At 36.2% G+C, this 24,697-nt stretch overlaps 2 protein-coding genes across 6 annotated transcripts in view; one reads left to right on the top strand and one right to left on the bottom strand.

The window, feature by feature from the left end:
- LOC115918008 (excitatory amino acid transporter-like) overlaps positions 1-20,739 on the top strand; it is a 63,461-nt gene extending 42,722 nt beyond the window's left edge. For all 4 annotated transcript variants that reach the window (XM_030989703.1, XM_030989714.1, XM_030989708.1 and 1 more), the window contains exons 5-12: positions 2,979-3,021; positions 3,486-3,681; positions 8,788-8,914; positions 9,724-9,954; positions 11,289-11,483; positions 12,017-12,151; positions 13,200-13,299; positions 13,940-20,739. In XM_030989703.1, coding sequence (XP_030845563.1) covers positions 2,979-3,021; positions 3,486-3,681; positions 8,788-8,914; positions 9,724-9,954; positions 11,289-11,483; positions 12,017-12,151; positions 13,200-13,299; positions 13,940-14,071 — 1,159 coding nt within the window. In that variant the 3' untranslated portion in view covers positions 14,072-20,739. The remainder of the gene's footprint in view (positions 1-2,978; positions 3,022-3,485; positions 3,682-8,787; positions 8,915-9,723; positions 9,955-11,288; positions 11,484-12,016; positions 12,152-13,199; positions 13,300-13,939) is intronic.
- A 623-nt stretch (positions 20,740-21,362) lies between these two features.
- The window catches only part of LOC105436392 (protein-glutamine gamma-glutamyltransferase K), a 54,494-nt gene continuing 51,159 nt past the window's right edge, over positions 21,363-24,697 (bottom strand). Inside the window, exons 14-15 of one of the 2 annotated variants that reach the window (XR_004064815.1) lie at positions 21,556-24,043; positions 21,363-21,496 (exon numbers count right to left, since the gene is read on the bottom strand). Coding sequence is in view for 1 of the 2 variants with exons in the window: in XM_030989697.1 (XP_030845557.1) it covers positions 23,905-24,043 (139 nt within the window). In the remaining variant the exon portion in view is untranslated. Of the gene's footprint in view, positions 24,044-24,697 lie in introns of both variants that reach the window. The other variant, XM_030989697.1, reaches the window with a different exon arrangement.

The raw sequence follows: 24,697 nt of genomic DNA on the forward strand, positions 1-24,697 counted from the left end.
TGCAGTCCATCTGTTAAATGACTTTAATACACTATGATTAAATTCAGAGAAGAGGTCAACTTAGTCGACATAGGCTAAAGTAGAAAGTGGAGGTTTATGAAATTTTTTAAAAAATAGAAAAAATTCCCTTGCCCATTTTGAAATAGCTATCACAAAAACAATCACAAGAATTTGTTCTATTAAGATGAGTCTTTGTTACAATTTTCTTTTCACATTTCGTTTCTGATTTAGAGAATAAACTTTACCAAGATTTAAAGAGAAGGTTAAGTTCTGGGAAGAGGTGAAAAATAATTTGTGAGCGTTACTCATTCTTATTATGCAAGTGTGGAAGAACATCAGATAAGACATGTTCCCTGAAAAGCATGGCTCTTCAAATGCCTTCTTATTCTAAATATGCATGTAACATCGTAAAAATCGGGGGCCGGCTTTTTACGCCACGTGTACTGTAGTCCCATATACATCTTTCTGTGTACAGTGTTTGTAATTTTACCAAGTCTTGGCCAAATTTCTTATCATTTTGATGATTCCAGAACCTTGCAATACACACAAATTCTTATATGCTAGATGATCAACCTTTTCTGGTCGGTTCCACACAGTTTCTTTCACAATGCAATCGCATGACCAGAACTCAACTTCATCTTTAAGTTTTGCTTGGTGACTGAATCCCAATCTAGGAACCCATTCATTGATATGATAAAGATCTTTGGACAGATTGTGGGAAATGTCGGTTTGATCACTTACTGGTATAAGTCAACTCAAAAGGGCCATTTACACAGCAAACAAAAGCTGTCAGTTTGTCTCACAATGAGATTTTTGTTGGAAGTTGCTAGGCAGCTACCCATTAACACAATATAAAAAAAAAAACATTGCAAAAAGTTTCCCCTCTCCCTCTCTCTTTCTTCCCCTCTCTCTTTCTTTACTATCATCTCTCTATTATTAGCATGTTAAACAGTGAAGTAAAGATAAACAAAATCCTTTTTTCTCATGGTTTTCTGAAAGAGCTATTACTTTTTGTTTAAGAAGAAATTGAAAATTCCCGTAACATTATTCTCTGCTTTATTAAAAAAAAAGGGAAACTGCACATTTGTCATAATATTGACCCAGTTCATTTCCTCTCTTTTTTAAAAGCTGCCTTTCTGTTCTTATTGCTTTTTAAAAGAGTTTGCCACTTTTTAAATACTAAGAATTAAGGCCTGCCCCAACCAGGAGATTATTGATATTTTTGTTTTCGCCTGCTTTTTACTCCTCTCACCCATGGCTGTTGTATATGTCCCTTTCTTCTCGCCATCCATATCCTCCACATTGGTCACTCCATTTATCTCCCTGTTCTTTTGAATGTTTTCTAAAGGTCTCTCTTCTTTTCTTTTTCTTTCCCTCCCCCTCTCCCCTCTCCCCCTCTCCCCTCTCCCCCTCTCCCCCTCTACCCCTCCCCCACACCCACATACTCACATCACACATAAACACACATTCATTTTCTCAATACTTCCTTTTCCTTTTCCCTTTTCATGATTTTCCCTCACTCGATTTCTCATAGTCTCTCTCTCTCTCTCTCTCTCTCTCTCTCCCTCTCTTTCTCCCCTCTCTTTCTCCCTCTCTCCCTTCCTCCCCCTCTCTCTCCCTTCCTCTCCCTCTCTCTCCCTCCCCTCTCTCTCCCTCCCCTCTCTCTCCCTCCCCCTCTCTCTCTCCCTCCCCTCTCTCTCTCCCTCCCCCTCTCTCTTCCTCTCTCACTCCTCTTTCCCCTTCAGCATGTCTGCTGTCAAAGTCAAAGTCCAAGCACATTTACTCAATTCTATTTGTCATGGACAAAACCAGGAAGGGCATCATTCATTCAAGCTGCCTTTGACAAGTTTGCATAGTGCATTCTTCCTCTACAATAATACCATTGTATGCTACCAAGTTGATTTCAACACAATAGAAAATACAATTCTGCGCTCACATTGCCATAATGTAGAGAATACAAGTCACAATTTTAATCATGGTAATACATAATCCCAATTGCATACAGGTAATGGCCTGAGGCAAGGCAAAGTGCTATGAGGCATGTAATTGTACTTTCCAGCCATGGAAACAGGTCATTTTGGTATAGTCCTTCTTTTTTCCACAATTTTTTTCTTCTTCATAATTTCATAATCACATTTTTTGTATTTCATTTTTCTGAGCTGTATTTAGCGAAAGGCGAGTGATATAAAAGTAATGACATGCTTTACTCTATGTTTTTGGATTATCCTATTCAATTTGCATATCTGGTATTAAAGCCCCTCTAAAAATAAAGTGTTCGAAGCCCCAAATTTGCCAAAAATTTGATGGCAAAATTTCACTTAGATTGTATCAAAATAGAGTGGTGAAGTGTGACGTCATCAAAAAATTCAATTTTTAGAATTTCTCAATTTTTTCTTCATTTTCTGAAAGAGCATCAAAAATAATGTCCAAATGTCAAAAACCAACTGAATATGTAAGTATTGGCTGAGATATGAACATCTGAATACAAAGATTGCCTATAGGAACTCAGTGTTATTTTGCTATGGTTTGTATTTCTCTTTCTCCCTCTCTCTACCCCTCTCTCTCTCTCTCCTTTTTTCTCTCCTTTTCTCTCTCCTTTTCTCTCTAACTATATCTATCTCTCTCTCTCTCCCCTCCCTCCCTCCAATGAAAAGAAGAAGATGACATATACCAGTATTGATGTTAGGATGTATTCTCCTGTGAATAGACAATGATAGATAGTGCTTGATGGATGGGGGTGGGATATAGCCCATTTCCTCTCATCTGTATTACTGCCCAAATACATAACTTCTCTCTTTTCACAATCCAAAACAATCTCTCAGCTCACGTATATAGTCTGTAGACACAAACTGTTGGCACAAAATGAAATTCTATTTAAATAACCATTTGCTCCACTCCGCCCAGGTTAGATTAATGGGTACCTGGTAGGATTATTCATTATTCTTATTCTGTTTTTGTTCTTTGCTTTTTTTTTACAGGAATTTCTTCCCAACAAATTTGGTGCAAGCTTGCTTCCAACAGGTATGATTTATGATAATCAGTTATTTACCACTTTCACAGAACATTCCAAGGAAGATTTGTCCTTCCGCCTAATGTTGATCTGTTGTTTTTTTAAATCTTGTCGATTTTAGTCTGAAGATAGAATGATCTATGCCTGTTGCCTTTAATGAACGTTAGCTTAAATATAATGGAATAGTCTATTCAGACTTCAAATTGTACATGTAGTTTAGCTATTTTGTTTTGCTGCAAGTTCCTACTAATACCCAAGTTTCTGATGCATATTAGATGAGCATCCATGAAATACTCTGAATTTTGATGAAATTTGAATTTTGAGCAAGGATAACATTGCCAACAAATCAGTGCATGTATGTAATGTATAAGTGGATGTATAATTGCCAAAATGACATTCTACTAAAAATCTGGTAAATGTTTCATACACCTGACAAATAATTTCATTTGTATTCCTCTCTTTTCTTTCATATCAGACACAAACATATCAGGAAGACGCAGACGTTATTGAGAAAAGGCTTGTTAATAGCACGCTTTTAAACTCCACACTTTCCTACAGCGGAGTCGCTGCAGATAATGTTACAGGTCCTGTGAATGTCACATATGAATACATCACCGTCGGTACAGAAATCGTTCGCAAGCAGGGATTCAAGAATGGCATGAACGTACTTGGTAAGAACTCATCTACTTTATTCCTTTCAAATAAAGCTTCATTCTTAACATTTAAAAAAATGATTTAGGAGTTAATTGACCCAATTAACACAATTCAATTCAATTCAATTTTATTTCGCAATATGAAATATACAAATATACAAAGTAACAGTAAATTTTAACTATGTTACAAAGGTTGGAAGTGTGTCGCTAGCGGTTGTAAGTTTCGTTTTAATGAATTCCTTTTTTTGGTCGCACAAGGTTGGCAGTTCTGAGTATGTGCATTCATCCCTAGTGCTGCACGTACATATAGATGTTATACATGTATGTGGAACCAAATCCAAGTTTGTAGAGACTGATGCTCCGTTTGGGCGGAGCACCATGTGGAAAAGTTTGATCGCCCAACTTTTCTCACCACTCTGAATAGCCTTTTCACATGCTTGCATTGTGCCGGCGATACACACAGACACAGAGCCAACAATCCACTGTTTTCTCACCAAACATCTGGTTCTGGCCTTGCGGTTTCGGGGCAGGTCTCACCACAAAAAAGTACTTCTTAAAGATTGAAACCTGACCGCAATGTCAAAAATATCCAAGGGTGTATGGAAACCTATCTACCTTTGCGGCTAAAGGCGTGTTTCTTTTCTTAAAGCATGTTACAATCTGGTTATTTTGTGGTCTGAGCCAGATTTCTTTTCATTCAAAGCTCTTTTTTTATTGAATAAGTGGTGACCTCTTCCTTAATAGTGTACATGTATGTATGACTATTGTCTACTGTGCTCTCTCTCTCTCTCTCTCCCCTTTCTCTCTTTCTCTCCCCCTTTCTTTCCACTTTCTCTTCCTCTTTCTTTTTCTCTCTCTTTCTCTGCTTTCCCCTCTCCCTCTCTCCTCTCAGTCTGCTCTGCTCTCCTATCTCTCTTTCTCTTTCTCTTTCTCTTTCTCTTGCTCTACCTTTTTTTACCTGGGGATATCCAAAGTAGGTCATCAAGTGTTCCTTACATGGTTTTGATTTGGCCTTCTAAATAACTCAAGATCAGGTTCAGATAGATGTGTGTCAGGGAATCTGGTGACCACACACTGTTTGCTACTCACTGTTTGCTACGCTACATGATACTTATTCTTCATGAAGAAAGTTATTCTGTAGAAGATTTGGTAATAGATCAGGATTAAAGATGCCCAAACACAGACCCAACACCAGCAACTTTACCATGAGCAGCAGCAAACACTTCCAACACAACCATCATCATCATAACCACCATCATGCATCACCACAACTAAACCACCACCACCACCACGATCATCAATACCACCACCACCACTACCACCAACACCATGGCCACAACCACACCCTCAATATGACTTACACCACCATCCTCACCACTACCAATACCACCACCAAATTCACTACTACTACTACCACCACTACCACCACCTACCACCAGCTACCATCATCACCAACACCATTGGCTAAAAAATTACCATCCCTTTATCTTCACCACCTTGTCCTGTTTTTGTTTGTCACCCTTATTTTTATTTACTATACATATTAGTCTGGAATCGTTTGCATGAAAAGATCTTTCTACTCTGCAATGAAATTATTCAAGTCATTCTTAATAATCATGACATCAAATTGAATCACTTCTTGTATTTTGAATATCCCTTAAGGTAATTTCTAGCAGTGACATCAATCATTTGAATAGATAACAAAATATGGGAAGGGTAGTCTAAATTGATAAAACTCATTAACAAACTTCTGATTGCCTTTAAAGGTACTATGTCCCATTTGCAGGCCAAAAAATGAAAAGGTTAATTCCCAACGGTATTTGAAAGATAATACTAATTTAGAACTTCCCTTAAAAAGGGGGGGGGGGCTTGAAAATGTCTTTAAGTTGGAAAATAATGACTATTAGTTGTCAAATGGACTTAGGAGCTATAGAGCCAATAAGTAATAGTCTTGATTTTCAGACCATTGTACCGCATGGTTGTACGTTTTATGCTGTGCAAAGATTCAATCAGTTTAATTTTGGCCATTACAAGAAGTGGGTTATTGATGTAGACAAATGCTCATGTACCCTTTACAGCTCAGTTTATGTATGTTATTACCAAAGAAGGAAAACAGCCAGTCAGTCACTCAATAGTGTCTGACAGTGAAGTCTAGCAAGTAAACGGGTCTCCTTGCATAACTTGAATATTCGGACACTGTTAACATTTAAATTTCACAGATAGGACATACATGACATATTCATAATTCCTGCAAAGTTCTACAGCATTTGAGGTTGGCTGCAAAAGGGACATAGTATCTTTAAAGTCATGAACCTAGAGTTCACATGTCCTCTTTTCATCTAAGAGGAGGTAGACAAACCAGGATGTTAGGGGGTCAAAGGTCATCATACCCTGAGAAAGTTTGCTGGTGATGTTTTACTTCAGCACCTTGCGTTTGTCCAAATTGGCAATCTTGTTAAGTAATTTTCTGTATTTGATTTGGAAATGAGGTGTTTTCGTGACATTTGGTAAATTGGTTCATTGATAGCCTTGCAGGGAAGTGATGATAGAGGTGTCATTGTGCTCAAGCTCTGCATGTGAAGCATTCAAATGGATGTCCATCAGTACCAGCCAGTCAGCTCCATGTTGACATGAAATTATTTATTTCTTCTTCTCTCTTTTTTTTTACTTCCCTTGGCCATCACATATTCAGAAATCCAAAGGTCATGGCCCGATCCGTGGGCAACAGGGCACTAAGCCACTAATGTTCTTCGACAAGACACTTATGTTTGTTTACAAGACATACCTAATTTCTTTCTCACTCTCTTGACCCAGGGGTAGCACCTACTAGAATCTATTTCTTTGAATGCAATGTGCACTGATAGAGATTACTTGTGCTCAAGTTGAAGAAAGAACGAATGTGCTTTACATGAATAATCTAAAAAGCAGTCATGATGCAACCATCATAAATAAATTTCTACTTTTACATTTCATGATGTAGTCCTTATTGTTTTCTCAATATTTTGGTCAGGAATTACATTAAATATGTATGTAGCGTTTCATAAATTATTGAGCTTTGAAAAGCCAGGTTTGACTTAGGTAATGTAATAGAAACTAATGACTACAAGAAGACTACACCGGGCGATGGCCAATCAACATTCGTCTTTCCCCTCAAGAAATATTGGACTTGCAAACCAGCAGCAAATATAGGGGAGAGGGAGGGGGGGGGGGGGGGGGAGGAAGATTTATTGAATGTCCATTTTATGCTTGCCTTAACTAAACAGATTCATATATAAATTGGCATGTCCTGTCCAGACTATATATATTACATTTATAAAAGAAAATCTTTTAAAGAATCATCGTATAAACCTAAAGGAGCGTAAAGATTCAGTAACAACATTGTACAAAGAAACTAGTTTTTGACATTGTCAGTTTATACGACAGTCATGAGTACGGGGTAATGTTAAGCCCCATCCAGTTATACAACTTTCATACTAATACAACATTTAGACTAGAAGGGAATGCTGATTCTTCATCGATTTTTCTTTCGAAACGATGCCCAAACTGGCGTTTCTTTATACGTTTCTTTATACTATATAACTAGCTGTAGCTATCTATGATTCTGGTATAGCTATACAAAGAATTTTGGTGGTCTGAAAAGGGGAGTTAAATGATTTTTAAACTGTCCACTGCTGTATTTCCATTTTTGCCGAGGCGCAATCGATAAATTAGCCTGTTCACATTAAAGCTATGGGTTAAATTGACCAAGGCCCCATCTTAGTAAAGAGTTGCGATTGATCAAATCAATTGCAAGTCCTATCAATCGTAAGTTTGCAGTCTCACATCTTCTTATGTACATAGTTGCGATTAATATCAACTCTTTATAAGACAAGGCCCAGATGTACTCTTTTGTAAATAAGAAGTTTTACATGTGTAATAGCCATTGCATTTACATGTTCATCGTAGGTAGTTTTGATGAATACAGGCCTTTGTTTACATTGCATACAATAGAGAAGAGAACCATAGTTTAAACACTGCTTTTATATACATTTAACTTGGTTAAAAAGTAGTTAAGTTAAACAAATGGCATATCATTGTTTTTGAGAAAATAACCATAACTTGAACTATTCTCATATCTTGTAATAAACATAATAGACATGTTGGAATGTGATTGATAATGGTTCACTCAGCCTCATGTGAAGGGAGCCAGGCTAAGTTTAAGAGCCGCTGGTCCATTGGAGGATGGAAAATTTGTTTCTGATTGGCAGCTAACCCCAAGCAGACGGCCAATTATCTGTGGAAGCTTGAGGTTAAAGGTCATGGAGAATGTTCTTTCTTTCTCCGGGTTTCTGGATACTTTTGGTGGGAACCTGTTGGTTCTTGATTGCTACAATTCACTCTAGTCAAGGAAGACATAAGTCTTCCTTGACTAGAGTAGTAATTCCACTTGAAGGATCCCTGTACTTTTTTGTCCTAATTGTGCAAAGAAAACCTTCAAAAAGTATCTTTCATTATTGAGTCCTCCCCCCCCCCCCCTCTCTCTCTCTCTCTCTCTCTCTCTCTCTCTTTCTTTCTTTCTCTCTCTCCCTCCTCTGTCTAACTTATTTTCTGGCATTTTTCTCTCCTTTTCTCAATAAATGAGAAAAAAGGTATTGTCAGAGATCATTTTTTTATCTTTTTTGTGGAGGGGGGGAGGGGGGGGGGGTACTGCCATGCATTTAGGAAGAGACTTTTACAAAATTGTGTGACAAGCTAAAGAAATATTGAATAAAAATAAAAGGAAAGGGGGAGGGGTCTCTCACTTTTTAAAGGTTTTCTTCATTACTCTGAAGACCAGAACACCCAAGTTTTATGGGTTTGCATGTAGGTCAATATGAATTATGCCTTAATTTTCCACATATAGGGCAAAGACTGAAAAAGACTTCTTTTTTTTTACAGCATGGATAAACGGAATGTGCTTGCAAGTTTCAAGTAACCGAAGAGAAAAGGGCCCCAAAATGAGACCTCAGATTTTCGATATTGAGAAGAAAAAAATGAAACATTGTCGCTGTATATAATTGTGATTCTCTTCCAGCTCAAGAAATCAAATTCATATGTCACCTGACTTACCTGTGGAATTATCTTCCTTGTTCTTTCCAATTTCAGGAATCATCGCTTTCTGCATCTTTTTTGGTATTCTTCTGGGACAGATGGGAGAGCGTGGTCGTGTTATGGTCCAGTTCTTTGACATCCTCTCTGACCTCACCATGCAGATGGTCAACATCATTATGTGGTAGGTCAAGCTAACAAGCTACTTCATTTTCTGATTAAAGAAGTCCTTCTTAGGTACATGTAGCTTAGGGGAATTTAGTAGTAAAAAAGATGCATGATTGGTTATTGGCAGATTTGTCACTGATTTTTGTCATTTGACATTGAAAAAAAAAGGCTTTGTGAAACACCCCCCTGGTTATAATTCGCAGGTCTGTTATAACCTCTACAGCCAGCATCCTTCTATTCTTATTAGGTACTCTCCTTATCTGTGCCATGATTCTGGCCATTGAAAATCTTTAGTCCGCTATGCAGGGCTTCACACTGACTTGTTCACTAAGGGTTCAGATCAAAATGTTGGGGTCTGTATGCATTAAGCCCTATTTTGGAATGTTGGGGTCCAGACCTAGATTTGGGGCATCCATAATTTGTCCCGGGCATCTGTTAGTGTTGAGCCCTGTGTTATGTATTCACCCTTCGCCATCAGTAGCCTGCACCTCGGCAAGAACAAAATCTATGCTGGATCTATTGTAATCTCTAGTTGCCTTTAACTCTTCTTCACAGGTACTCACCTATTGGCATCATGAGCAAGAACATAATCTATGCTGGATCTATTGTAATCTCTAGTTGCCACCAACTCTTCTTATCATGCAGGTACTCACCTATTGGCATCATGAGCAAGAACATAATCTATGCTGGATCTATTGTAATCTCTAGTTGCCACCAACTCTTCTTATCATGCAGGTACTCACCTATTGGCATCATGAGCAAGAACATAATCTATGCTGGATCTATTGTAATCTCTAGTTGCCACCAACTCTTCTTATCATGCAGGTACTCACCTATTGGCATCATGAGCCTGATCTGTGCTAAGATCCTTGATATGGACAACCCTGCTATGGTCTTCTCTAACCTGGGTCTCTACATGGTGACCGTCCTGCTAGGGTTGGTCATCCATCTGGCCTGTCTCATGACCATATACTTCACCATCACTCGCAAGAATCCCTTCACATTCTTCAGAGGTCTCCTACAGGCTTGGCTCACTGCTCTCGCTACATCCTCTAGGTAACTAAGACTCCATAGGCAGACAGGCAGATCTTTTAAAGCCCCTCTGCACTACTTATAGCTATACTTGCGCCCTCTAGATATAGCAAACAATGCCTAATCGGTGACCATTGGTCCCCCCATGATCCCCTTTTTCTTATGTTAATTGGTAGCTAATTTAATGAGATATCCACCTGTCATTGACCTTGCAGGGAGGTCTAATCCCTCCTGGCCGAACTAGTGCGGTGGGGCTTTAACAGCTCAATCAGTCAGCTTTCGTTTCTTCAAATTGGCAACAACGATCCCTGTTTATCTTTCCTAATAAAGTATCATGTGACTGAAAAATGTACATAGATCTTAAAGCCTGTCTGCACTAGTTTGTCCAGGAAGGATTAGACTTTTCATGTGTGTTCATTGACAGGTGGTTATCTCATCAAATCAGCTCTCAATTAAAGATAAACTTGAGTTCTGGTAATGCGATTGCATTGTGAAAGAAAAGGTGTGGAATGGATCAGAAAAGTTGATCATGTAGCATGTAAGTAATGGTGTGTAATGCAAGGTTCTGGAGTCATCAAAATCATCATAAATTTGGCAGAGTCTTGGTAAAGTAACAATCACTTACACAGAAAGATATATATATGGGACAACACACATGGTGTCGGGGCTAGTACTACCCTGATTTTCTTATCTTTCTATGCTCATTCCTCAGCCAGTATACATTTTATTCCAAAATTGTTTGGCACATGACATTTATTTGTAATCTTGAACATTCAGTGTAAGTTTTGTTAGATTCTGTGAGAATTCATTTTCTTTTTTTTACCAGAACTCAAGTTTATCTTTAACATAAGAAAAAGGGGATCATGGTGGGACCAACGGCCACCACTTAGGCATTGTTGGCTATACAGAGGGTGCAAGTACATTGTAGCTAGTAGTAGTGCAGTCCCGCTTTAAGAATAAACAGGGATGAAAACGATATTCAAAAGGGATCAATGAACTACAATGTAAGCCACAAATATGTTTCAACTATTGAAATTTCTCCCAGGAAGCATTACATTTATAAAAGAACTACAATTTGTTTTGCAAAAAAGTGATTTTGAACTTTTTATCATATTGCCAATTAGGTCATTTACCTTTCGAAAATACCTTGTACCAATCTGTATATGGTTAAAAATAGTATGTTTGTTTTTAAATATATGGGGGAAAAATAGATGCAAAAAAAATGCAGAAAGTTTTGCACTTTCATATTATCATGGCTCTGAACCAAAAAGTTATTGAGCCTAACTTCAAAATGTTGCCCATACCCGTATCAACCGCTCTGTATAATAAGATAACGGTGCTGTTGCCCTTCTTTACAGCTCTGCGACTCTCCCAGTCACATTCCGTTGCCTGGAGGAGAACCTAGGTATTGACAAGAGGGTGACTCGATTTGTGCTGCCCATTGGAGCAACAGTTAACATGGACGGTACTGCACTCTACGAAGCAGTAGCAACTATCTTTATCGGTCAGCTCAATGGCTATACTTTGACCATTGGCAAAATCATCACAATTAGGTAAGGTCGACTCAATCAGCAGCTCAATGTAATGCATTAATAATGGTTTTAAATCTTTCAAGTTGTGTACAAGATTGAGGCAAGCTGTCAGACCCAAAGATGTCATTACTCATAGCTGATTGAAGTGATTGATTTATTTTGGAACAAAAAGAAAAGTCATCCATTTTGGCAAGCTCCAATGTAAACCAAGAGAAACTACTGTAAGTTTTATTTGGATGATGAATGATAGTATCGTCTTCAATTTGTTGGGTTGCTCATCCAAATGTGAAGATCGCCTTTGCCCAAGTTTAAGATGAATTTGTACACTGTAGCTGCCGATCATTCCTACATGTATTTTGGAGGAATCGTTCCTCTATTGTGACCTTCAGACTAGTGTTATGAACCTTATATTCCTCTTGAAAATTTCTCTTTTTAGTTTACAAAAGACACTGCCTTCCTAATTTGACCTTGAAAGATTCCTATATTTCCCCTCAGATGTGGAGGAGTTACTTTCTTAACGTGTGAATGACTTTCTTCTTTCCTTCTATCCATAGCTTAACAGCAACCCTAGCGAGTGTTGGAGCTGCCAGCGTACCCAGTGCAGGTCTCATCACTATGCTCCTGGTTCTTACAGCTGCAGGCTTTCCTGTCGAAGACGTCAGTTTGCTTTTTACCGTCGACTGGTTCTTGTAAGTTTGTAATATCTTCATTTGTTTTATAGTCGTATATTGATTTAATGTTTTTCTTTTTTGTATATGTAGTTAAGATTGCTATGTTGGTGAAGTTTTTCCCATTAAGGTTCTGCCCAAATGAATACACAAAAACCTGATCAAACTTTGTTTTGACGGAGTGAAAATAGTCACATTCCAAACCATCGAAACCATGTTATAATAGCAATGAGAAATGCTAACCCTCAATATGACCATTGATGACCTTGGCAGGCACCAGCCAATACTCTCCGCTGGAATACAAGCAAAGTTTGAAAGGCATTTCCAGTTCTTCCTAATCATGTCATATTTTGAAATTGAGCATAGTGAACTAAAATTTATCTTTGACTAATTATCTGAAAAAGAAATGTGTGCATGTGAGGTACATGAGCCATGTCCTAATAAGATTTGTACTTCCCACATACATGTGACCTCTTATTTGTTGAAATAGGAGTATTGAATTGATTTCTCCCATCTGTTATACCACCATTGTTTCAAAAGATAGATAATACACAGAATGAATATCCTATGAGGCTTGAGAAAACTATGGGAGATTTGTTAAAATTAATGTTATGTTGGCAAATTGTAACTAGAATCTCCATTCTATAAATACACATGTAGTATATTCAACAAACAAACAAAATATATATTGAAAAACGATACAGCACCTTGTACGTTTTATTTCAGCCAATGCCAAAAATTGCCTATATTATGCACAACCAGCTAGCACTGTATTGTTATTATTAATTAATTGATTAATTAACGGTCACCATATATTTTTGAAACTGAAGCCGAATTGGTATGATCGTATTCAATCTAAATCCACACATTTTAGGGTCTAGCTTCATAGCAATTTTAGGTTCTAAAAGGGCACTAAAAATGTCTCAAATAAGAATAATAGCAATAACCATGCACTTTGAAGGCATTTGCGATCTTAAACAAGAACTCATTCTATCCCTTTAACTATTGATTGAAGAAAAAAAAATTAATGGAAGCTTTCTCAACCAGTCTTTGTTTTTACATTTGACAGGGATCGTTGCCGTACATCTATCAACGTTGTGGGTGATTCTTACGGAGCTGCCATTGTGCATCATCTTTCTAAGAAGGAGTTAGAGGCAATCGATAGAGAGGTAACGTATATATTTCATTAAAGGGGAATCAACCTCTAACTTCATGTTAATTTCATTTTGTAGGCCATCTAAAACATTACCGGTATCTGAAAAATATAAAACATCATACGTTTGCCAAAAGGGAAGACATTACTCTTCTTCAGAAACCTTTGTCTTTCGCAACTCTGAGAATTTCAGAACGTCGCCATTGTGTTTGCGCAAGGCCCATGCATTCTGGGACATATCGCACGGATTTGACCACTATTGCGTGCATATTAACGTTTCCCTGCTATAAACTTTAAAATGATCACTGCAGATCACATCGTTTTCCCTGTCATGCTTGTACTTTTTGTCCAGAAATTTCTCCACCTTCAGAGCTGCTACTTATAGCTTGAATATTTCATTGGGATTATGTTGGTCTGGAAACCGATGAAACAATGTCCCCTTGGTTTTTGTTAGGAACAATTATTGCAACCAAACACTTGGCAGTTCGCCATGTTTGACGTGTATTGCATGTTACATGTGCAATACTTTGCTCGTCAAAACTTCTCTTTTTTACATAAATGCATTACAACAGGTTTATTCACGATTTGCAAAGAAAACAAATATTATAGATGTACGTTAGACCCTCAACCATTTCTCACCTTTGCAATGCATGCAGGAAGCCGAGATGGAGCTGGAAGGTGGCAAGGACACTGAATACACTGCTAACGGCAAGCCGGAGATGAGAGATGGTAACGCCGTAGCCGACATTGAGAAGAAAGATGGCGACAACTGGGAGTCTGGATTCTAGACTATGCCCCTTGTTACAAGCCATACCTACCCCTGTATACCAATACAGGCAGTTTTTGTGTACATTTGTATTTTTTCTGTTTTCTTTTTTTATATATATATTATATATATCTATAGATATATATGTATATATATATATATTTTGGCAAGTCTTTGAAGAATAAGATGGAATTTTGTTGTTGATGGCAACAAGATATCGTTAAAAGGCATGAGTTGAAATCACTTAGTTTGCAGAACCTTGGAGACTTCCAGGTGCAAGGAAGGGAGCAACAATGAAAGGAAATGTGAAAATAATGATCATGTGACCATTATTGCATTGTGGGTAAATGTGAAGGTACGGAGCTTTAGTGACAAGATTAAATGTATGAAAAGTAAAACCACTTTAAAAAGAGAGAGAGCAGGAAAGGGAAAGAAAGAAAGAGAGAGAAATGAGATAGAGAGAGAGAGGGGAGTAAAGAATGGCAGAATGAGAAAAGGAGTGAGGCAAAGAGAATGAGAGAGAGAGAGAGAGAGAGAGTGTGTGTGTGTTAGTGTGAGTGAGTGAGTGAGTGAGTGAGGAAGAAAGAAGGATATTCCAAAGATATTAATTTGACACATTAAACAAAACAAAATTCTTGAAAGCAGCACAAATTTTCAGAAGTGGAAAGTTTATTTTTCCAATTCAAACAAGCTAACAGAGTTTATGTGAAAGATTCATTCATACTTTACCACAAATTAAACTTTCCTTCAACCAGCTGGATTTCAAGCTAAGAAAACATGTGGTCTGAAATTTCTGGGGAAAAAAATGCATTTTATGCCAAAATCAATTCGTATTCAGTGGGCTGTTATAATAACTTGGCATGAGGCCTCAATAAGGGCATCTTCTGCAACACAATACAGGGGTAAAATGACTTTATTTGCTGGTTTAGAATAAAGAATTTCATCTGGAGTCATAACACAACATTATGCTTGAGATTATTTAATTGTTGGTCAAGTGATATATTTTAGTCCCAGCTTATTTTTCCTCATATTGTGGCAGAAATGAAAGTAGGATTGATAAGGTGTACAAGTGGAGATTGTTTCTTCATCAGTTGGAAGTCTACTTGTATTGTAAAATCAACTGGAAAGTTCCATTGCACAGAAAATCAGTATTGATGGAGAAACCAATGTACAGTATGTATTGTTAATTTTCTATATCAGTAATTACATTTAAAGAGTTTTTTCTGTATTGATTCGTCTTGAAATGTTAACCCAAATTTTTGTTATGTTTGAATTTTCTATGGAGGCATAGTCAAATCATTTGTATATTTTTATTCCTAGCATTAATGTATAGGCAACTTCTCAAAGACATACAAAGCTTGTATCAAAATTTGTTCACAGCAGCGAACTTGTCGTAGAAGTTATGATGCAAAAGAGAGTACCGGTACGTTTAATGCTGCAATCAAATTTTGTCATAATTGTGAGGTGCACAAATTCTAAAATGTCAAAATTATGATATAGCAGATGATTTTCGAAGTTGTATGTGATGGAAAGGTCAGTGACCCATACCATAAAACTATGGGTATCAGATAGATTTTACTAACACCCCTTTCATGGTCGATATACCAAACCAATTTCTGATATACATGTTGTCTGCATATTTTGGCTAATACCATAGTCAGTTGTGCAGGCAAACTAAACAAAGTACACCCAAATCTGGCTGCTTTCAGAAAAAAAGGCAAATCAGAATAATCCTTGCTGGCTAGTAAAGCTTGAAGGGACTAACATACTTCATCTTTGAGCTGTTAGATAGGATTTACTAACACCCTTTGTGGTTGATATACTAAGATTCTAATATGACTCAAGTTTATTGCAGTCCGATTTCATCAAATGTCCGACCAGTTTTGACCTGTTGTCAGTGGCTTTCATTACGATCATAGTATACTGTAGTTTGTGGACAAAGATACACACATATATAACAACTCAAATTGGGATCTCTTGTCCTAATGCCCAAGTGTTCTGATACAACTCATATGTAAAGGAAAACTTGGGTAATAATGCCTATCTGTTTTCTTTCATATCCATCTCTCTCTCTTGTTATCATTATCATTTACAAAGTGAGAGTAAATACATGTATTTTCCAAAGTCTTATTTCTATCTTTCTTCTATCACTGTATGTGTATATCATAGTGTGAAATAGTGATCATTTTTTACGTCTCGTGTTTCATGAGTCATTAGTACAGGGTCTTCTACGGACACCAGGGCAGTACAAATTTGTTTCCCTGTTTCATAAAAGAAGTATCTGAATGAATATTTTACGTATATGTTCTTACATCTTGTAACAAGAAGGAAAACAAATATATAATTAACAATGAAGCAGAGAAATGTTAATAATTTCTTAAACAATACCCGTACCTTCAATGTGTAATTTGTAAGATGTTTAAGTTACATAAATGTCTACCTCTAGAAAGAAAATGAAAAATACAACAGCAAAATTGCTCTTTAATTTTGTAATAGAGATAAGCCAATAATTTACCATATTCGTCATACTGAGTCATGCAAACAATTTGATAGTTCTTTTGTAACAGTATTTTGATGGTTAATTCATTCTAGCTAACACATCACCACTATTGAGGCAGGGTGCATTTCTACAGTTTCTATTCCTATTTACAAAACTTGATTGTTTTAAAACTGTTAAGAATAACCATTGTGAAGAAGGACAAAAATTTGGATTTTGAAATATATTCACAATTGCACCTATATTAACTTTAATATCACAGGTGATCAAATAATTGAATTCATTATCGTCAAGAAAATGATTCAATCAAAGTGTTCTCAGTGTGTGAAGTAGCATCAATACCATCAATTCAAAGAACGCAACTATGATTGCAAGATTGCTCTTAGCACAAGATATACTTTGTGTATCTTCAATTTGTAGCTCAAATAATGCACTAGCTACAGTCCACTGAATCAGTGTATTCTAGCTGTGCCTTAAGTATTCCAAAATCTGCAGCTTGGAGAATACAATCATGTTTAACAGCCAAATTGCATTCAAAGTATCATGTATGATTGTTCTCTCTCAGAATGCAATCATGTTTTACAATGGTTGTGCATAAAGTAAACTTGTTTAGCAGCTTTGAGAATGCAATCATGTCATCAATCTAATTGCTTCCATGGCATAATTCACATTCAATACACTGTAGGCCTATGTTGCTCCAGAGAATGCATTCATTTTCACACAGTGAGTGCATTCTAAACTTAATGCCATCAAAATTCATCAAATCAGCAGCTCAGAAAATGCAATCTTTGTTCTAGGTTGCACTCAAGTCACCAAGTAACTTTCATCCAGTTACCTCAGAAATGATACACATTTTCCTTTCTCATGATTCTTCCAAACACCCTCTTCATCTCCCCAAATTACTCATTAATTTATATTTACCGGTAGCTAATAATTAGTATGTAATTAGAAAAGTTCTAAAAAAGCTATTAAAAAAAGTATTTATCACTTTCTTTTAGAAGATAAAGCGATTATGTAATCTGTACAGACTGTAACCTCAATATGTATCCCTTCCATTATAACATAATGTATGTACAATGACATATTTGGTATACCAATTTGTATTTTTGCACTTGTAATTTTTTGTGATACATTAACAAGATATATCATGTACGACATGTCAGTCGAATATAAAGTGAATATGTGGAACAGTGAGTGATTTGATCATTGTTGTGATGGTGTTTAGATGTATTACGAATTTGTGGAGCAAATACAAGAAAAAGAGGTGATTTTGTTGTTGCTAGTCTACCCCAGTGGGCTGTATATACTGTCTCTCACTTGAGATAGGCAGCAATATGAAGTTAGTAAAACTGTGTAGCCGGCATGCTAGCCGTTCCAGTGGCTAATAAGCAACTTTCTTTTAAGCTACAAAGAATGATGACATTTCATTTTGCTCTCTCGGTTTTTTTTTATTTCTTTATGGCTGTATTTCTTACAGCATGCCAGTCAATTGATAACATTTTGAGGCTTTCTCGTTAAACAAACCTTTTTATGAACTATGGCAAACGAGAAAGTAAGAGATAAAGCTGTAAGAATACGATATGAAGATGTCATTTTAGTAGATGTAGCCCTTTATTATAAAGTTAATTAGTTGGGAGAGGTGCTGTGGTCCAGTGGATACGTCTCTGTATTGTGAACCACAAGGTATGGGCTTTGAATCCCTGTCACAGCACTAATATCCTTTGGCAAGACATTCATCTACACTTGCCACACTCCTCCCAGGTGAAGTAAATGGGTACCCGGCAGGAATCAATTCCTTAAAATGCTCGAGCGCTATAATGGCGGGAGCAATAATAACGGAGCACCAGGAGTGGCAATGTGCCAGACATGAGTGTTATACAAGACTCCACTATTATTATTCCGTTATTACAAGTTCTTTGGCCGTTTAACATTTTCAGTCGAAGGGTATTCTATATTTAATATTTGAAAATTGAAATATGATAAACCATACAGTGTAGTACTGATACTCATTCATGCGTGTCATGTACATGACTTGTACTTTTGATCACATTTACTGATATTAACCAACTAACAATTGGTTTTCCTTTTCTCTCTGGTGTAAATATCACCTAACAAAAAAAAAGATACCTGGTATAAAGATACATTGTTCTTATATGATCTGTCCTTCAGAAAGGAAATGTCAATGTGATTTTTGGGAAGTGTTCAGTTTAAAAACACAAATTGTGGAAATAAACGTCATTGAGAAATCCTGTTTTTATTTTCCTAAAGGAGCCCGGCAGAGTTTGGTTGTTTGTATAGTGAATCACCACTTCTATTGTTAATGTCTTTATATTGTCATGACAATGTAGTAGAAGAGACATGTTGTATATTGTATGTATAAATATATTTACTCTTTTAGGATACATATACACAAATATTTACTCATATTTTTGTAAATACAGTATAAGTATGTAACGTAAGTTTGAGCATTAAGACTTGTGATATTTTCTACCACTGGTTTGTTTTCATAGGAAATGATAGTAATGTGCTATTTTTTTCAAAATGAGGAGAAAAAAAATCCATCCATTATGAAGTAGAAAGTTGTATACAATGTATATGATCAGCTGTTATTGACCAAGATATAATAGATTTGAAGATGGTTTTGAGTAGCCTACTGACATAATTGAAAAAGAACCATTTTAGTGGAGGTGTTGTGGTGTAGTGGTTGATTCATGTGACTCTCAATCTATGGGTTGAAGGTTCAAATCCCAGAGCAGCACTTACGTCTGTTAACAAGGCGTTAATCTATATTCACCAATCTCCACCCAGATGTAATTGGTACCTGGCAATCGCTGGGTAATAATACTTGCATGGCCATCAGAAAGCATTGAAGCTTATGAGGCTTACCCGGGTAAACAAAATTATTATTATTGTTATTGTCATTATTAATATATATTTTGAATGGTTCATTATTTAGGAAATACAATCAGGTATCATGAGGCATTGAAATCTTTCAAAAGCATCAATGGTTCATGAAAATCACCAGTACCGGTAGTAATAACTTTTGGTTCAGACATTTAATTTATTTCTAGAATGATTTTCAATATAAGAGCATTTCAAGAGCAAGACTTTTTATGGAACATCTTTATTGTGGAAACATGGTCAATTGAAGAATAAAATGAAAAATCTCACAAATTATTCCTTAATTTTACAATCTTTTAAAGGTCAAGAAAATATCATTAAATTTTTGCAACGTTTCTATTCAGATGGTGATGTACATTTCATTGATATGCTTATTATTCTCATAAGAGCAGGTATTATAGAGTGCATCTTTATAGGCTGAAAACTTATTTTCAGAAAATGCAATTAAAACAATGGGGATTTTTGTATTCAAATACAAGCATTTTCTACTCAAATTTTGCGAAGACTGAAACTTAAAACGCACAGCTAAGAATTGTCATGAACAATACGATTGCATTCTAGTCAAATTTTGTTTTCATATTTTGTTTCTTTAATACAATGCGTCATCTTTTTATCATTTATTGTAAGTACTTATCATCCTCAGTTTTATCAAATTTTTAATATTTTATTTCCAGTATTTATATATTTTTGTAAAAGATTTCTCTTTTTCACTTTACAAATTATTTGCGCTCATATTCATTAGTCCTTTTCTCTTCAAATACAAATCTCAAATTGAAAACACATTACTAACATGGTTACATGTTTAATACCTATTTCAATGAAAAAAGGTTCACAAACAGAACCAAAAAAAGAGGTCTGGTCTTTTTGTTTTTATCCATGATTAAATAAAGGAACATTCAATTGTTTTTATCGAGTCACTACACAAGTCCCGTCCATTCAATTAAATGTACATGTATAGCACAGGATGCAAATTTATAAATAATTAATGTTGAATAATGTATTGGGTCAATAATGTAATTTACATGGTTTTAGAGAAAGCAGTCTGTTTGTACCTCCCTTCAGGAAACCATTGTTTAAAAATGTACACTGGTATTTTATTGTTTCCCGTATTAATAATACACATTGGATATTGATATAGACATACTGTGAATGTATGGTGGTGTTCTTGTGGTTCGGTTTGTTAATTTCTCACCCTCTTTCACACGCAAATAAAATGGGCATGTATCTTGTATTTTCATTATAGCAATAAAGATAAAATGAGTTCCTATACACAATATCCTGTGTGAAGACAACATAAGAGTATTATGTGTATTTCTTTGTTCTCTCCGTCTTTCTCTTCCCTCCTTCCCTTTCCTTTTCTTCCCTCTCTCCCTTTCCTTTTCTTCCCTCTCTCCCTTTCCTTTTCTTCCCTCTCTCTTCCCTCTCCCTCTCTTCTATCTCTCCTTTTCTTCCCTCTCTTCTTCTCTCTCTTTTTCTTCCCACTCTTCTTCCCTCTCTCCCTCCCTCCTTCCCTCCCTTCTTCCCTCTCTCTTCTTTATTTTTTTCTTCCCTCTTCTTGTTCTCTCTCTTCTTTTTCTCTTCATATGCATGGCGAGGATGTACTTGTAGAATGAAATGCCACGGGGGTATGAGATAGTGGGATGACTTTAGGAAAGCAGTATGGAGAGGCAGACCGATGCCAGAGTCACACAGCCAAACTGACTCCACAACAACTGCTAACCGACCGCCCGATTCTTTGCAGTTTGGGTTAACATAATTTACTGTTCAGTCTGATGGCGGTCTCATTGATGTGACTTGGGGAAGAGAGAGAGAGAGAGAAGGGGGAAGAGAGAGAGAGAGATAAGGGGAAGGAGGGGGAGAGAGAGGAAGAAGATAAGGATCATTCATGACGTGAGTAAGACAGCCTTGACATTGATAACGAGTTGCCCATCATCTGATGAATTTATTGTGCAAGTTGCTTAATAGGTAATCTCTAACCACTGTCCCTGGTATTAAAGATGAACCAAAAATTACAGCATTGCTTCCATTCCCATTACCTTCTTCTTCTAACTTGTACAGTTAACACTTCAGTGTTAACTGTACAAGTTAGAAGAAGAATGTCACTATACCCTGTATGAAATAAACTGTTTCCAAAAAGTACTGTAAGGTAACTAATAAAGGAACTAACAAAGAAATCAAACTAGAGTGCCCATGCACATAATGTAATGAATTGATAACTGATTAAGCAAAGTAATAAACAAATAAATCAATAAATACATAGAAAAATAGTTTATGTGGGTGAAAATTTGCAGAGGCATCTCATTGAAGAGTGTGAAAAATCCTAACAAACAACTGACTGGGTTATTGATTGAGGTAGTATATAGAATTACAGAAGTGTTCTTTCTGATGATTCAATCATCCAGCTACTGGCAAAAAGTAGCCTAAGAAGTCTTAATCCTAAACCTAACGCTATTTCTACTACATGATCACATCATCGCAAAAAAACAAATAGAAAAATACATGTTTCACAATTAGAATATCAAAAAAGCATCCTGTTTAACAGTCTGTGGCCTTACTTTGAAAACTATGTTTGCTTTTAAAGCTGTAGTGAAAAAAATTATTTATTTTCATAGAATGCTGTGAGTGCAGCTAGAAGACACTTATTATTGGTATTGATATCATAGTCCTCTCTCAACCCATAGCACTACAGTCTCCTACGTGATGTCTGTGCATTATCTACAGATCCAGAATGCTAGCAATTGCACTTTGTACAAGAGCAAGAAAGACCAAAAATCACAGACAATTTTGAATCTATTTCCAATGATGTATATTGTGCCATTATGAGAGTGATTTAAGTGTAATAATAAATCAAGTCTCTAAATTGCCAATGCAGTGTAAAATATAAAATCACTATTTTGTGTATAAATTGTCAATTTTGAAGGTTTCATTTTGCAATTTACTTTCATATTGGCTCATTGAAAAAAACAAAATTCCCTTCTCACTATGAAAGAGTGGAGACTAAGATTAATTGTTGCCAAATTGAGGAGGGAAAACTGATTAATTCAGAAAATAAGAAAACTCTAAACTGTGCGAGTATGCAACCAGCTTTGTGCAGAAATTTATCCTAATTTCAGTAGCTTAAGAAAATCATTTTACTTTTACGATCATGAAAGATAATAGTTTCGGGTATACGGCCATGAAATAGTAAAAAAGAAGGCACTTTGACAACAATACCTCAGTAGAATTGTCACTACAGTACAAAAGATATTCACACACTGAATAGTTTCTGAAGTACTGGTACATTACATAGATACACAAACAGCTCACTACCAACATAATTATACAGGTAGTTAAAGACATGATGAAATCTACAGCTATGTTGTTTTATGCAAAAATTGTATGGTAAGAAAATCAACCTCAGAGTACAAACTATTAGAATATTATAGAAAAATAGGTGAACGAAAATGTATCATCAAATGACATAATTTCAAATGAACATGGAAAAAGCTTCCAATGTGCAATTTTTCTTCTGTATTTTCCTTCTTTCATTTGTTGTTGTTTGTTTGTATGTTTCTTTTTTGTTCTACACTTGAATGATTTAGCAACAAATAAAGACCATATTCCCATAACATTCCAAGGCAAGGCAAAGGAGTTATTGAGGCAAACTATTAAGTATTTTCCCTGACATGTTAAGCCATAGTTCTTGTGACCACATTTGTGAAGTAAGAGAGATAAATCTAATATTAAATAGTTGGCCTATTTCAGCTGTCAATCAATCAATCTTAGAATTGACATTCTTAAAATTGTGTTCATTTTGAAGGTGCCATCATATGACCACAAAGGAACAAGTACTAGAAGCTCACAATATTCATGATTTTAACATATTTCTTGTTCATCTTCCATCCCTTTACAGATGGTATATCAAACAATACCAGCTTTAACCACATAACTATCACTAATTCATATTACTTGACAAAGGCTTATAGCCCTAAATTACTACATTCTATTTTCTCTACACTTGAATAATCCTTTTCTTACTCTATCAGTAAAGTACCTGTATGTATAACAGCTAAGAAGAACACAATGTGTAAGCCTACTTACTCGAACTACATCGTCTTGAAAGAAGCGAATAAAATATTAAATGTCAACAAAGTCACTCAAAATCTACTACATGTCTTAACCATACTTTTACAAATACTGTCAAAACAGAATGAAGGGAATTGCATGGGGAATAGGAACAAAAATAAGTAAAGTTCTGAAGACATTATGTTTTTCCCAAAGAAATAATGTAGACCATGGATCTGTATTTCTATACACAATGAATAAAATACATGGAAGGTTTGCATCATTCCTGGGAAATATCAAACCTGTCAAAGATCTGTTCAAACTTTTGTTCCGGTGCACCCAGGTAGTTGCTATTCATTCCATTATGGAGTATCTGTTTCTACCCAGCAAGGGAAGGTCCCAGGTCTAGTATCTTATGGGATCTCTATTTCGACGACATCAGTGATGTTGCCAATTTGTTTGGAGTCAAAGTCTATGACGAGAGTTCTCTTTCCCTTCTCTCGGGGTGAGAACTTGACCTTCTGTTTGAAGTTGCCCTTTGAAGGAACATCACTGAGAAGAAAATACAACAAAGAGAAATATGTTTAATAGTAATAATAATAATACCTAATACAGACATTTATAACGCGCAACATATCCACCCAGAGGGTGCTCAAGGCGCCTACAATGAGCTACATAATATATATAGATACAATTATACTTAAATTACATTATACATGGTAAAAAAAGATGATATTAGTTAAAGTTGGCCATTAGATAAGTTTTCAGACTGGCCTTGAAATGATCTACTGATTTACAGTCCTTAAGTGTGTTAGGGAGACTGTTCCACAATCGGGGAGCTGCTGAGGCAAATGCCCGATCTCCCCATGATCGTCTGGTCTTAGGGATGATCAGAGTTGATGTATTAATTGGCAGAACGCAGACCAGAACGACCAGGCTTGCGAAAGTTGAGTAGAGAAGAGATGTACATGTACTGTGGCGAGGAGAACTTCAAGGCATGGTATATGATCAGAAGGATTTTGTAGGTGAGCACATAGTAAACCTCAACCTCACACAAGCCAACGTTGCATGTGTTGAGTTGATGATATACATAACAAGTCTAAATTTTTCTGTTTAGAAGTGTGTCAATCCGCTGTATTACATGATTTTTTTTTTAAAGTCGAATAATCATCCAAGTCAATCAAATTAACAGAACGGTTCCAAAGA

This window comes from Strongylocentrotus purpuratus, unplaced genomic scaffold (assembly GCF_000002235.5).
Source record: "Strongylocentrotus purpuratus isolate Spur 01 unplaced genomic scaffold, Spur_5.0 spur5_contig_842, whole genome shotgun sequence".
Taxonomy (NCBI): Eukaryota; Metazoa; Echinodermata; class Echinoidea; order Camarodonta; family Strongylocentrotidae; genus Strongylocentrotus; species Strongylocentrotus purpuratus.